Source organism: Falco peregrinus, chromosome 6 (genome assembly GCF_023634155.1).
Source record: "Falco peregrinus isolate bFalPer1 chromosome 6, bFalPer1.pri, whole genome shotgun sequence".
Taxonomy (NCBI): domain Eukaryota; kingdom Metazoa; phylum Chordata; class Aves; order Falconiformes; family Falconidae; genus Falco; species Falco peregrinus.
In genome coordinates, this window is record NC_073726.1 from 22,561,320 (window position 1) to 22,572,824 (window position 11,505).

General features: G+C 54.2%; 1 protein-coding gene across 2 annotated transcripts; it reads right to left on the bottom strand.

The window, feature by feature from the left end:
• Positions 1 to 1,235: 1,235 nt before the first annotated feature.
• On the bottom strand, positions 1,236 to 11,451 carry ZC3HC1 (zinc finger C3HC-type containing 1). Of its 2 annotated transcripts, XM_055808414.1 has the most exons (10): positions 11,020 to 11,449; positions 9,698 to 9,809; positions 9,367 to 9,517; positions 7,197 to 7,280; positions 6,514 to 6,641; positions 4,882 to 5,039; positions 3,801 to 4,026; positions 3,105 to 3,311; positions 2,687 to 2,896; positions 1,236 to 1,717 (listed from the first exon to the last, which is right to left on the bottom strand). In XM_055808414.1, exons 1-10 carry the CDS (start codon positions 11,139 to 11,141, stop codon positions 1,649 to 1,651), a joined length of 1,467 nt encoding a protein of 488 aa, XP_055664389.1. In that variant the 5' UTR covers positions 11,142 to 11,449; the 3' UTR covers positions 1,236 to 1,648. The 2 variants fall into 2 exon arrangements, with proteins under 2 accessions (XP_055664389.1, XP_055664390.1); XM_055808415.1 differs by lacking the exon at positions 3,105 to 3,311 and having other exon boundaries at positions 11,020 to 11,451.
• Positions 11,452 to 11,505: the final 54 nt, after the last annotated feature.

An 11,505-nucleotide genomic window follows, 5' to 3' on the forward strand; every position in this document is an offset into this window, starting at 1 on the left:
GACACCACTGGAAATAGGGAAGCCATGGGGAGCAGGGGAGCTACAGAGACCCATCCATAGCAAGCTGTGGGGGGAGCTATGGGGGACGAGTGGGGCTGGGGGGGGCAGCTGCTGGGGACAACAGGATCTGTGGGTCCAGGCAGCTGGGGAAGGGGCTTCTCCATGCCCCACTGCAGAGCCCAGCCAATGCCCAGCCTCTCCTCAGCCCTCTGGGGCTGGGGGTATCAAGGGTGCGCGGGGGGGTGACACGCATATCTCCATATCTCCCAGCATGGCCATGGGGTGAAGCAGCTCCTTGTTAGGGCCACACAATTAAGACCTTAAACTCAAACCCTGCTGCTTCCCAGGGGGCTTCCTGCCAGCACCCACCCAAGAATCTGGTAAGTAAAGGGTGTCTCCTGGAAAAAGCACTGGAGTGGGAAGGTGTACATGGAAGTTTTGGGGTGCAGGGAAAGCAGGGATCAGCCCTGACCAAGGTAGCTGCTGCCTTTCCAAGCACTGGGTGGCCACAGAATGCCTCGAAGAGGATGGGGCAAGATGAAACACAGTAGGAACCCCAGAACTGGAGCAACCAAGGCAAGTGCTAGTTTCTCCAAAGTGGTTTCCTTTGCTCCAGAAAGAAAAAAAAAAAAAAAAAAAAGACTGACATGTCCCTGTGCCCTCACCCACATCCATGTGGGGGCGGCAGACCTGGAGTAAAGGGATCCAACTGTGCCTGGGTTGTCTGTGGAGTCTCAGTCCTCCCCAAAGCCCCTTCCCCAGCATCCTCGAGGATGGAGACAACAGACCAGGGTCTCCCTTCCTGATAACTTCTCCCCCTTCCACAGAGACCAGTCCCTCGCCAGCACCCGGCCTTGTGACTCTGAGCCATGGGAAGCCCTAACCCACCTCTTCCTGCATTTTGCCAGCATCCCAGTCTCCCTGGCACTCCAGCATGGGTGATTTATCACCCCAAAAAGCTTTTCAGCCCCTGGCTGAATCTGCTTCAGGAAGCTGAGTGCCAAAGCAGACACAGGCAGGCACAGGGGTACAAGGCCAGGGGCATCTCTACATGTACAGGGTCTGAGGCAATGGCAAAGACCCCACATCAGGCAGGGGAGACAGCAAAGAGTGAGAAACAGGAGAGAGGCACAGCTGGACACTACTCCCACAAAGATGAGCATCCCAAGGGATACAGGAGCCACATGCTAGGTCCAGAGCTCGTCCTGTCCCAGGAAGAAGCGTCGCACCAGCAGTAACAAAAAACCACAAAAGTGAAATATTTATTCCCACCTGGTGACACTTCCCTGCACTGCTGGTGGCACGTCATAGCTGGACAAGACAGTCACCCCTGCCAGGTGACCACATCTCCTTGTTTGCCTCGCACATCCCAGCACAGCACATCCCAGCTCCAGATGGGGCTGTCAAACCCCTTGAGGCCAAGGGCTACAGCAGCAATTTGTGAAGGCAGGGGGCTTCAAGGAAGGCAGTCAGGGAGAAGTGGGGCCCAGCAGCAGCTAGGGGCTGCATTTGGTGTGGAGCCTCCTCGGCATCCCCTCCCCAGGGCATGGAGCTGCCATAGGAGCAACTGCAAAGCAGACCTCTGCCAGACCAACACAATGCCCTGTTGCTGCCAGCCAGGCAGCAGTTCCCAGAGGCAGTGGCCTGTTCAGGCAGAATTCATGCTCTCCCACTGCCGGAAAATGCGGAACACCTTGCAGGACTTCACCGAGAGGCTCTGTGAGAGATGGGAGCAAAGCAATAACCAGAGGTTAAGGCACCGCAACAGGATCTGCAACCGCCACCAGCCTGCCTACAAAGCACATGAGAAGAAACTGCAGAAAAAAACCCTATTTGAAATATCCCAACTGGCTGCCAGGACCGCAATTTGCTCCTCTTCTTCATTAGCCCTTTTTACCAGAGCTGGAGGGGAGAAAAAGTAAGGTGACTTCAAGAAGCAGGACAGCACTCCAACCATGTGCTCCATGTTGGACAACAGCTCCAGCCTGGTCTCACACCTGTGACTTGTGTCCAGTCCCACAGGACCAGCTGGTGCTTTCCCAGCACGTGGCACAGCCAGAAGGGACCAGTCTGTTAGGGACATAACCCACACAAAGTCTCCAAGACAAACGCTGAAGCAGGACTGCTCCGCTGGTCCCTGCAGCTCAGCCCCAAGCAAAGCCAGAGGGAGCTGGCAGGAGGAATCCAAGTGGATAATGGGGCCTGGGGGATCCAGGGAGGCGGCAGCAGGTACCGTCTGCTCCACAGCCACTCAGGGAGGGGTGCTGTGGCCTCAGTGCTGCTCCCCTGGCTCAGCAAACCCACCGGTCCAACAGCCTGGGACTGGTGGCTGCAGGAGCCAGCAATCAAGACATCTGCAGAGAGCATCAGGAGTACTCTATCGGGACATGATATGAAACTGGATCTTGGGCAGCACCAAGCTGCTCAGGAAAGGCTGTTATTTATAGTAGCCCTTGAGCAGATCTGTGCACAACACATCACTGTAACGGACGAGACCTGGCTGAGAGGCTGTCAGCACAGCTGGAGGGGAAGCGGAGACGCTGCAGACATAGGTTTGGTCCTTGCCACCCAGCTGGGCTTTGCACTCAGCCCAAACAAAACACATATAACCCAATTTCTGAGCAAGGCTGGGGCAAGCAGTGTTTTGAGCACTTGAGTTTGGGGCTGGGGATCCCGCAAGACTCACCACAGGCTCCGTCTCAGGCACTCTGTCACACTTTCTGGTGGCAAGGAGTGTGTTCAGTACCACTTGCCAGCCCGGTTCTGGCTTCACAGGCTCCTTCTCTGTTTGAGTCACGGTATCCTCCAGGGCTTCCCCTCCCTCCACTGTGTTGACCCAGGGACACCAGTCACGATGCTGAGAGCTGGGGTCAAAGAAGCTCCTCAAAGAAGTGTCCTGCATAAGGGAGGAGGTGACAGTGAAGAGGACAGCAACAGCATGATTTAAAACATACTTCAGTGACACAATGAAACACTCTCTGCGTCTAAACACCGGCCCTGAGCTGGCTGTGGGGACAACACTGGTCCCTGGATCAGGAACACCCTGCCCATGCCCCTCTCCTCCCCACCCAGGCTCTCCCTGCACCTGCACTCAGGTCACTCACTGAGCTGCTGGAAGAGCAGAGCCGTGCCCGCTTGGCCCTGCGGAGAGGGCTGGATGGCACCTCCACGTTGTCCCCCTGCCCCATGCTGCGGGTGATGGGGCGGCTCCTCAGAGTGGGGCTGGTCACCTCCAACTCACCCCGGTCCATGGGGATGGGAGAGTCCCAACCCCGTGGGCGAGACATTGCTGGGGACGGACTCTTCTCGTGCTGCCAGTGGGGAAAGAATAAGGAATTAGTAAGAGCTCCTCTGGTCACCAGCATGTCCTCTGCCTGAAGGGGACGGGGGGACCCTGCCCAGCTCAAAGAGAGATCAAAGCCTTCTCAGCCATTCTGGCAGGAGCAGTGCCACCTTCCCTTCACACCAGAAACATCTCAGATATGTCTAGCTGGACATGCCCCTGACTCAGAGCATCTCAAGTTAAGACAGGCCCCAGGATGCTGGTGGGAAAGGTCCTTTCTGTGTCTTCCTACAGCAGGGTTCAGAGAGGGAAGGACAGAGAGCTGCAAAGGGCAAGGGCAAATGCAGCAGCAACCTACTTCTGCTGACATTGCCTACAGCTGGAGACACAGCACCAAAATGAGCCTCTTTCAGCCTAAAAAGGCAGTGTACACCCAAACTACATCAGTCTTGACTCCTGTGTGCCCCTGTATCACCCAGACACCCCAAGCTCAGGGGCTGGCTGAGCTGGGCCATACCTGCTCAGAGCCAGGAGGGAGCGTGTCTTGGCTCCGTGTGAGCATCCTGCGTGGAGACATGGGCACGAGTGGGAAGCGCTCAGTAGGTGCCGGTGGTGTGCCGCTCGGGCTGCAGGAGTCCAGCTCCGGCCCCACAGACTCCAGCTGGTGAAAGCCCCACAGTCCCACCTTCCTCATACAGCGGGAGCAGGTGATCACTGAGAGGTGCACAGAGCCAGACGCAGCACTGTGGGGACAGAGCCAAGTCATGAGAGAAGGTCAGTGACAAACCTGGGCCCTTCCCTGGAACCGCAGCTGTCAGAACAGATGCAGGTATTTGGCAGAGCACAGAAACAGTCTCAGTTGCAAGTACCCGAGCCAGCACATTTCAAGACATCGGTACCCCTGGGCTGAGGCACAGCCCTACCTGGTTTTGTAGCCCCACATGCTAAGTAGTAAAACAATTCCATTAAAACTCATCTACAGCATTGATTTAAACTGGCTCAGTTACATTTTAGCTTGCCATGAAGCAGAAGCATGCTCAGTTATGACATATCAGCTGAACGTCCCCATCTTCAGCCTGTGAACTGCCCAGCCACAGCAGCAGCTCTGCTCCTCCCCACCGTAAGCCCTTTTCCAGCCTGCACCATAAAAGATCACTTCACCTTCAGAGCTGCCTCAGGCATAAATAGCATGGCTGTTCTGCTCGCAGCACACACTTTGGGAAGCTGTGAGCCTTCAGGTCATGAACCTTCCCTCCCTTCCTGCAGGCCTGACGAGCAATGAAAGTGTTACTAAGGATGACATCTCAGGGATTGACTTCAACATCTAAATCAGCAACAAGCAGGGCAACTGACAGATCAGTTGTTTCACACTGTTTGCCATCTCAGGGAGACATCTATTTTAGATTAAGGAGATTTGCACTGGAGTTTCTGGAAGTCTGTCAATTTTAATGGCTAAAGATAATAACAAAATGGTGAAATAGGGGACACTGAACATTTCACAGGAGAGATAATCAACGTTCCTCCAGCCTCTGACAGGTTTCACCAGCAACCACGAAGTGTGGCAGACACTTCAGTAACAGTCCTACAGCACTACCCACCTGCAAGTCCAGCCACACAGAGCCAGGATGCAGGCAGGAACATGCACTTGCAGGATTTCTGTGGCAAACTTCATCGGTGGTTTCTCTCCCTCCATTTTGTGCTCTAATTCCTCCCCGATCAGCTGGAGGAGCAGACCGATTTTCTCCTCTGTTAGGGACTGCAGGACAGAGAAAGGTGACAGAGCTGGCAGTCAGAGGCAGTCCGATAAAATACACTGCTTCTACCCACAAACCACATCCTACATGGAGAAAAATCCCCTTTTCACTCCCTGAAAGGGCTGGGTACATGAGTTACCACCCTCAGCACTTCTACTCTGGTTAACAGGCAAAAGCCACAGAGTATAGCTTTCTCCTGCCTTGTGCCCACCTGACTCTTCTTGTTGCATGGACTTTGTTCAAGCACTGTTTGATCCCCTAGGCACGTGTGGGGACAGCAGAGCAGGTCGCAGATTCGCTGCTTGCAGCAAGCACGAGCCTGAACAGCCCCCCCTGAAGTGTCTCTCCAATCCCAGGGAGGTAACAGGGGCTGTGTTTGCCTGTGCTTAGGCAAACTGTGAGCACTTCTGGGGCTGCTGCTGAGACACAGTGAGAATGAGTGTCCCCGAAGGGTGTCAGTCAGGCTCCAGACCTTGCTGCTAGTGAACAGCCAGGGAGTTATATGTGGAGATGCAATACATCCATTGGTTTTACGGTTTCTCTTCTCATGGGGCTCTGATGGGTTTCATAGCTCAGCCAGCCCACGATGGCAACCATAAGACACCTCTGTGACTTCTGCTGAATGGATGAAGAATTGCCCACTTCCCACATGGCTTCTCACTGCTGAGAGCCATCTGTTACGCACTGAGCAAGTGTCCGAGTGCCCAACAAGCCAGACTTGGCTGAAGTAGAGCAGGACCTGGCCAGGTCCCTACAAGGAGGCAATCCCACACTTGCTCCTGGCTGCAGCTACGCTCCAGCCTCTTATGCTGTAGGTCCTGCTCTTTCCTCCTGCCTGCTGAGGCTCTTTGCATGACTGCCTCACACGAGAGGCCTCCCCCGCACTCCCTGGGCTCCCTCACCTTCATGGGCCTCTGCTCTGGGGCAGCCTCTGGCACACCAAACACCTCATCCCACCTAACACAGTGACTGTCTCCAGTCTTGTAAGCTCCCAGCTAAAGGAGTGATCCACGGGTTGCCACATCTCATGGACTGCTTGGAGGTAATGGAGCGGGAGCTGCCAGGGAGAGCTCCTGAAGGAGTCTGTGGGACCTGAAATAAATTCTGCCCAGCACCAGAAAGCACCACACATGCCGGGCAAGGCGCACAGTGGGAAACGGACACTTCAGCCCAATTCCCACCAGTGACATCATGGTGACATGAGCCAGCTCTGCTTGCATTGGCCAAGGGCTTGCACAGCAGATGAGGCTTTTCAAACTCCCTTTTATGTGTTTCCAGAAACAGCAGGAGAAACCACAATGCAAGGAACATCCAAGAGCAAAGCCAAGGTGATGACAGACCACTCACACACGCAAGCTGAAATCTCTGATTTGAATCTCACAACTGGTTCAATCAGGGTTTACACAGCACAGGCATGCCTGGCATCATCACTGGGGACCTGAACACACCTAATCTTGGGGACAGACAAGAACTCACCATGTTTTTCAAATCTTCTGGTCTGAGAGAGGGCAGCTGCAGCTCCAGCTGACACAGGCTCTGAAAGCGATCCAGGAAGTCCTGGAGGAGGGCTCTGGGCTCATCCACCAGCAACATGGCAAAGCGATCTGGTGAAAGGAAACGCAGGAGGGTTCAGCTGTGCCACCAGCCTCCCCACCCCTTCTTTATCCCGCTGTGCAAGAGAGGAGATGAGTCCAGCCAAAGTCTCCCCATAGCAGTCTCTCTGCTTTAAAAAGAAAAGCTGAGCACAGCCTTTTTCCTTTGCAACCACCAATCCCCGTGAAGCGCAGCTCTGAAGACAAGATCTATCGCCTTTGAGCACCCCATGTCATCCAGCCTCCTGTCAACCTCCCAGTTACAACCCAAAAAGCATTTTTAACTGTCCTAGAGGCATGTAAAGGTGAAGAAAGGCTGGGTACAGCCCAGCCTGGGACTCTAGTCATGGCTCAGCTGTTTATTTGCTGATGCTGCTCAGAGGCATCACTTTGCCACTGTGTGCTTTGTTGTCCCCACAGCGAAAAAGGGGACTGTGGTGACGCTGCCTGCTTTGAGAACTTGAAGAGAAACCCCAATTCCTACAACAGGAGACAAGAGCAGACAGAAGGGGAGAAAAAAGGGAATAATGCCAGACACGTGCACTAGCTGGGCTCTGAGATACCAACCTGGGCAGGGGCTGTCTGGCCAGAAGCAGAACTTCTCATGAGCAGCGCACAAGGCTTTCTTCAGCTCCATGCAGCGCTCCTTATCTGCAAGGCAAAGCTCACTTCTACTCCCCTGCAGAGCCACCTCCTCAGGGACTGGTTTGTTTTTCCCCAACCATGACAGAAAGGCACCAGGCTACAAGGGCTTCCCTGTTCCTCCCGTTCAGCATGGCTTAAGTGACAGATGCCACCTGAGGCTGCAGAGCCTGAAGCTCTCACCTCAGACTCATCTGCCTCCCCACCAAAAGGAGCTGCCACACCTTCAGCCTCCCTCTAGGCAGCCACATAGCAGCGGTTCCTGTAGCAGCGAAGGCAGGCTGGCTCAAGGGGTTATCTCTGCAACAGCGAGCACCACCAGAGCCATTCCACCACCCTGCAGCCAAAATCCCCTCCTGTTCCCAGGCACACTGACCGCGGAGCAGGGGAGCCTGCCGCACTGCACAGCAGTGCGGTGGAAACACAGTTCAAACCAACCACTGGCACAGGGACTGCCCGCTTCTGCCAGTTTTACCTCCTGGGCTACTTCCAGTCCCTAACTCACCTGACCCTTCCACCCTGGCTGTAGGAACCAAATCACAGCCATGTCTGGAAATGGAAATCAAGTTTCCTCAAAAAAAAGATTTGATACTTAATTTAACTTATTCACACCTTTCAAAACCAAAGAATTTATTTTCCAACTTATTTTTCAAGCCCCTCTTCCAACCTCTGATTATTTTAGATTTTCCTAAACTAGTGCATTTACCAACAGAATAATTAGGCCAAGGTTTATTTAAAAAAGATAGTCTGAGCAAACAGCAGACGTCAATATTCAGAGTGACCCAAAACGAAATGCTCATACAGCTTCCTATTATACATGACCCATGCGGCATTTGTCAGACAGCAGGGCTGTGCTCTCTGCTACGTTCTGGACAAGAGCAGAGACTTGCAGTCAAGAAAATTCAGAAGTGGAGATGACACTTATTTGTGGTGGGGTAATAAATGCCTTTCTACAGAGGGCAGATGCAGATAAAGGAAAATGAAGTTCTGGGCAGGTGATAAAGCACAGACCATCACTATCCTGTGGCTCTCAAGCAACACTCATGCCGTGGGGCCAAGCAAACCATGGAGGGTGACAATCCTGCCACATTCACAGCCTGTGTTGCCCAACGTGGGAGAGACAAGAGCTGTTACTGCTCCGTGCCTGCACCTCACAGCATCAGGAGTGGCTGATGCTCTGCAGGCAAGAAAAGGAAAGGTGGTGGGCCTGGGCAGGGAGCTGAGCAAGCACAACAGGAGGGGGAATTTTACTGTAGTCCAAGTAGTTTAAAGAAGGCAGGGGAGGAGTTTACTTATTAAATTACACAATGTGATCACCTGGACTGGCTTGGTGACCAGCAGCCACCAACAGCCCACAGAAAAATTGAATGGAAATCAGGGCAGCAGACCAAGCAGCTGGGCAACAAAATTTTAAAAGGATGTTAAGGTACTGGAACACATCCAGGGGAGGGCAACACAGCTGACGAAAGGGCTGGGTAGCATGTCCAGCTAGGAGCAGCTAAGGGCCTTGGGCTTGTCTTGTTTGGAGACAAGGAAGCTGAGGGGCGACCAGGTTACTCTCTGCAGCTTCCTGAGGAAGGGAAGTGGAAAGGGAGGTGCTGAGCTCTTCTCCCCAGGATCCTGTGATAGGACACATGGGAATGGCTCAAAGCTGCATCAGGGGAAGTTCAGACTTGGTATTAGGAAGTGTATCTTTACCAAAGGGGTGGTTACACATTGCAACAGTTTCCTAGAGAGGTGGTTGAGGCTCCATGCCTGGCAGTGTTTAAGAGCCATTTGGACAATACCCTTAATATGATGTAATGTTTGGTCAGCCCTGACGTGGTCAGGCAGTTGGACTAGATTATCATCACAGATCCCTTCCAACTGGAACTATTCTATTCTAACCCATCTCTGACAAGAGAAGCAAGAAGGCTTACCATGTTCTCACAAACTAAAGAGCATTTTCCCAATTTGCACTTTATTTTCAGAAACATCAAACACCCAGCACCTCTCAGGACAAGGCTATGCAAGTAATTTACATACATGATGAAGCACATACACCCCCAAACCCTAGAGCCCACGCCTTGTACCCACTGGACACTAGCATACATACACTTGTTGAAGTCAAACGTGAGCTGCAGGCTCATGCAGAGGAAGGCCTGGCAGCTGGAGCACTTCAGCATGTCACACTCCACGTTGGTCCAGCCATACTTGGCACAAACCAGGGGAGACAGCTCATGGGGTTTGCCCGCCCACTTCAGCGGGTGCTCACATTAAGGATAAAACCCAACAAATTTCAGGTTGAGCAGACAAAGCTTTGGACAGGGTTTATATGGCCAAAGAAGAAGAGCTTCCAAGAAGATAGAGCCTGTGGGGAAGCCACAGGGAGGGTGATAGAAAAGCAGGGTGGGGAATGGCTGAAAGCTCAGCATCAGAAAGGATATGGTGAATGTTTCTACTCTGCTGAAATAGGCTTCCTTGCTGGCAGACTCCAAGGACAGAGCATCCATTTGAGAAGATCCATTAGCCGATTCCAACCAGTCAGATGTGTCCTTCCTAAAATGAACAGCAAATCAGCAAGCAAAGCATTTGCACTTTCCTGGAAAGATTTCATTAATAAAAAATGCACAGATCACTTTATAACCTCTCGTACTTCAGGCTTACCCTTATAAGAAACCTTTCTGCAGATCTCCTAAAGCCAACTTTTAATTACTAATAAAACAATTAAAAAGATATAATGCAATTAGAAAAGGTGCACATTAAACATTTCATGATGATTGACAGCAGTGGCAGGTTGAGATTTGACTTGACAAGGAGACAGGAACTTGTTTTCTGAGCTTGGTGAAGGCAAATTAACAATTGCAGCATGTTTCTGAAATTGGGGACACTCCCAAGCTCCTGGCATTGGCATTCATGGCTGGAACGCAGGCCCCTGCAGTTGGAACGCTGGGTACATGGCAGGTGCTACCCTTTGGCCTCTCCCCAACACCCCTCCATGGGCCAAAATTTGGGGATGGTTGTGTCAAGGGTGAACTGTGCCTCTGAGGACAACCACAGTCGTTTGACTTTAGCAAGATACCCGCAAAGTTCAGCCACCTAGCGCCTCCAGTGCCTTCCAGACTCCTCAGCACCCACCAGTAACTCCTGTAACTCTCAGTGCCCCCCCAGGCTGTGACCACACACTTTTTGGGTCAGAGGCTCAGTATGTGGCCAGCTCAGCTCAACCAAGCTGTGGGGACACCAGAACTCTACAGGCCAGTTACCTGCCCCTGCCCTTCCAGTGCACACCAGTGCCTCCCAGTGCTCACTACTGCCGCCTTGTGTCCCAGTGTCTCCGTTTCCACTACTGGCTGTCCGCCCCCCACCCGTGCCTCACCATCCCTCCAGTACTCCAATGCAACCAGTACTGCTTCCCAGTGCACCTTTGTCTCTCCAGTATTCCTTAATCCCACCAGTACCCCAGTGCCTCCCAGTCCCACCAGTACGGCCTCCCAGCGCCCACACTTTCCAGTGCCCCCCCGCCCCGTGCTTCCCAGTCTCTCCCTGCACACCTCAGCGCCCTTTCTTCCCCCAGTATCCCTCCCCCACAGTAATTCCCAACTCTCCAGCACCCTGCAATGACTCCTGCCGTTTCCCATGCCCCCTCAGCGTCTCCCAGACCTCCCGATAACCGGGGGCTCCCCAGCCTCCTCCCCCCACCGGTGCCACATGGACGGGCCGCCTCCCTCAGACCCGGTGCCAGCGAGACCCCGCCGCTCCCCCTCACCCGTCGGGCCCGGCGCCCTCAGGGGCAATGCCACCGTCGATGAGGTCGCGGATCTGTTGGGGGGTGACGGCGGGCGGCCTCCCCCGGCCTCCCCCCGCCGCCCCGGCGCTGGGCGCCGCCATCTTGGTCCCTCACCCCCTCACGGCCCGGGGCGGGGGAGCGGGAAACGCGGCCGCGCAAGACCGTTCCGGCCCGGCCGTGAGACTGCCCATTGCCCCACGCAGCTCCCGCACGGCCTGTTCGCTCCACGGAGGGTCAGCGGTGTGCTGCCGCCTCCACCGAGGGGCCCCGCGTCCCGCCCTGGGCCCCCACGCCCCGGGCGCTGCACGCCCCACTAGCTCCTGCTTTCGGCGCTCTATTACTCCAGCCTGTGCCCACGACAGCACGCAGCCGCAGCGAGCGATCGCTCAGCCCTCACGACAGCAACGTTCTCGCCGCGGCCTTCCCCCACCTGCCAAGAAGCCTGCGTTTCATAGGCCGAGGCCG

Bases quoted from the DNA above. Each gene is read 5' to 3' on its own strand.
- ZC3HC1 (XM_055808414.1), bottom strand. From the start codon at position 11,141: ATGGCGGCGCCCAGCGCCGGGGCGGCGGGGGGAGGCCGGGGGAGGCCG. The intron at 4,027-4,881 runs GTGGGTAGTGCT...CTGTCCCCACAG, and splicing joins CTGTGTGGCTGGACTTGCAG to TGCTGCGTCTGGCTCTGTGC. The intron at 2,897-3,104 runs GTGAGTGACCTG...TCCCTTATGCAG, and splicing joins TCTGCTCTTCCAGCAGCTCA to GACACTTCTTTGAGGAGCTT.